Source organism: Morone saxatilis, unplaced genomic scaffold (genome assembly GCF_004916995.1).
Source record: "Morone saxatilis isolate NCDOM2014 unplaced genomic scaffold, NCSU_SB_2.0 Contig7, whole genome shotgun sequence".
Classification (NCBI taxonomy): domain Eukaryota; kingdom Metazoa; phylum Chordata; class Actinopteri; family Moronidae; genus Morone; species Morone saxatilis.
This window is the reverse complement of record NW_023340246.1, coordinates 17,036,182-17,038,441: the sequence shown is the minus strand read 5'-3', so window position 1 is coordinate 17,038,441 and position 2,260 is coordinate 17,036,182. Positions and strand designations below refer to the sequence as shown.

Here is a 2,260-nt window from a genome sequence, read left to right as displayed (position 1 = left end):
CACTTTTTGAACTGAATTACTGAAATAAATGAACTTTGTCATGATATTCTAATTTATTGAGATGCACCTGTACTGATGGTTATACTGATGGTTATACTGGGGGATGTACTGGGGGATATGCAGGCGGAGGATGTCTGTTGCAGCGCTGCGTTTGATCCGCTGTCGGAGGCTGAGCACGGCGGGGTCGTCTGGAGTGAGGAAGGCGCTTCAGTGGAAAGATTTAAGTAAGTTCTTGGACATAATTGGCCAACGCGCACACCGTTTTTATGTCCGCTATCTCACAGACCTAATTCCTCTAAATACATGGATTCAACCTTTTTATGCTTTTGTGAGAACAGCACACACTTATCTAACAGATTCATTTTCTGCTGACATTCAGGGAAGGTTGCGAAAGTCACCGGTGCAGTTGTCTTTGGGTAAGCTACAGTGTTTTCAAACTTCAATGGCCAAAACTGATCACTGCAAATCTGTGTGAAAAGAACTATCACTGTGCCACAGCTTATCCATGATCTTTGTACAGGGGCTATCTTTTTATCACGTATGAAGTGAAGGCCTTGGACAAGGCTGTGACCATTGACACTCGTGCAATTCTTCAGGAGAAGTACAAGTCGTACATCTATCTGAGAGCCACTCCCTCAGATGAAAAGGAGAACCTTGCTGCAGGTACTGAATGTCATTCACTTAGGCCAGAGTGGGACATTACCAAGTGTCCACCAGAACAAAACTGAAAGGAATATGACCATTTTTCTTACGCATGTATTATTTTTGGACAAAATTAACTTATTGTTCCACCAGCTAAATGTTACCAGCCACTCAGTATATTACCGTTGTTGTTTTTGGCTGGTGAATGAAGACAATCTACCAGCCATACTGTACCAGCACTTCTCTGTTGGCTGGTGCTAATTTTGTGCAAACCAGCTGGATGACATCTGGAAAATATGCTGAATGGCTTTATTTAGTTCTTGTATGAGCACAAAGTCATAGGGAGTTTGCCATGTCCAGGTGCCCAGTGACATCTGTTATAATTATTTCCTGTCTTCCCTTCCTTCCCTCCTTCACTATCTTTCCTGCCGGCATATGTGGGTCAGTCTGTTGACTGATCTCACTTCCACTGGTCATGGTTCACTTATTTAATGGAAACGATCCCCCTAGCAACCTATGACGAGACACCAATTAGCAACCATTACTCAGTGGCTTCTGTAATTTTAGTAGTGGTTTTATAGAAATTAAATCCAGATTTTCTAGGTCATTGTAGTAATTTATAGTATATTTTTTTGACAGGGCTCACAAACAAAGCAAGGAGGGAACTTCATAAAGCTGCAAGGAGGTTTCTGGAAATATCATCTAGGGTGTTGCTGCGATCTCTAGATGGTAAGACACAAAAAGTTCATTATACCGGAGCGGTTGCCAAGTGCACAGTGTGACATTGTAGTACTGCCCCTCGTATTTTCAAGATTGTAAAGCAGATGCTGTTGCTGATAGAAGCACAAATATTTATTATCAGAAAACTACCACTGGCCAAAGGAAACACCTGCTTTGTACATGCACATCCTGTTTTGAATGTCACATAGTTTGGACATTATGTGTGTAGTGCAATTGGCTGTAATACACGTTGTTTTTGTCACCTTATATTGACTCTGTATTAATTACTCATAATTAATTAAGATTAAGATGAGATGTGAAATTATAGTCCAGTAAAACATCTAATAAACTGACTTTTGGCTTCAAAATTAAAAGCTGCCAAGTCGATGACATATGGTTTGAAATCAAAAGGTTTGTAACTTCCTGGCTGTTGTAATAATCTGAAAGCAGTACTGTAGTTACTGGTAGTTAGTCACAGTAGATACAGTTTAGTGATATATTTGTAGCATCCTTTATCCACTTTGTTCTTTAAAATGTACAGCCAGTCAGTTTGTTCTCTATTTGTATGTATTAGAGCATTTCAGCCACGTGGATGCAGACCCACATGAGGTGGCATTATGGGTTTTACTGAAGAGGACGCAGTCAGCCAATAAAGCCATCAGACTACAGGCTATACAGGAGCTCGCAGAAAATCACCACTGGCACGGTAAAGTAAAAAATATTCTTGCAGATCACTTCAGGTTTACAGTATATGAAGTGAAGTGGAGTGGGATTAATTCACACCTGTTAACAATCACACAGACTACCAGTACCAGACAGCAGCCCAAGTTATAGACCAGCGAACAGCAGTGGGCCTGGCCCGGACTCCTCAGGTAGACCTTCGATTCTTCCTGCGTTC

General features: G+C 41.2%; 1 protein-coding gene across 1 annotated transcript in view; it reads left to right on the top strand.

Annotated features, from left to right (window-relative positions):
* The first annotated feature begins 51 nt into the window (after positions 1-51).
* The window catches only part of serac1 (serine active site containing 1), a 6,408-nt gene continuing 4,199 nt past the window's right edge, over positions 52-2,260 (top strand). The window contains exons 1-6 of the mRNA XM_035679325.1: positions 52-224; positions 380-416; positions 521-663; positions 1,282-1,371; positions 1,937-2,068; positions 2,164-2,260. The exon at positions 2,164-2,260 is cut by the window's right edge and continues 8 nt beyond it. Of these exons, the coding sequence (XP_035535218.1) occupies positions 104-224; positions 380-416; positions 521-663; positions 1,282-1,371; positions 1,937-2,068; positions 2,164-2,260 (620 nt within the window). The 5' untranslated portion in view covers positions 52-103. The remainder of the gene's footprint in view (positions 225-379; positions 417-520; positions 664-1,281; positions 1,372-1,936; positions 2,069-2,163) is intronic.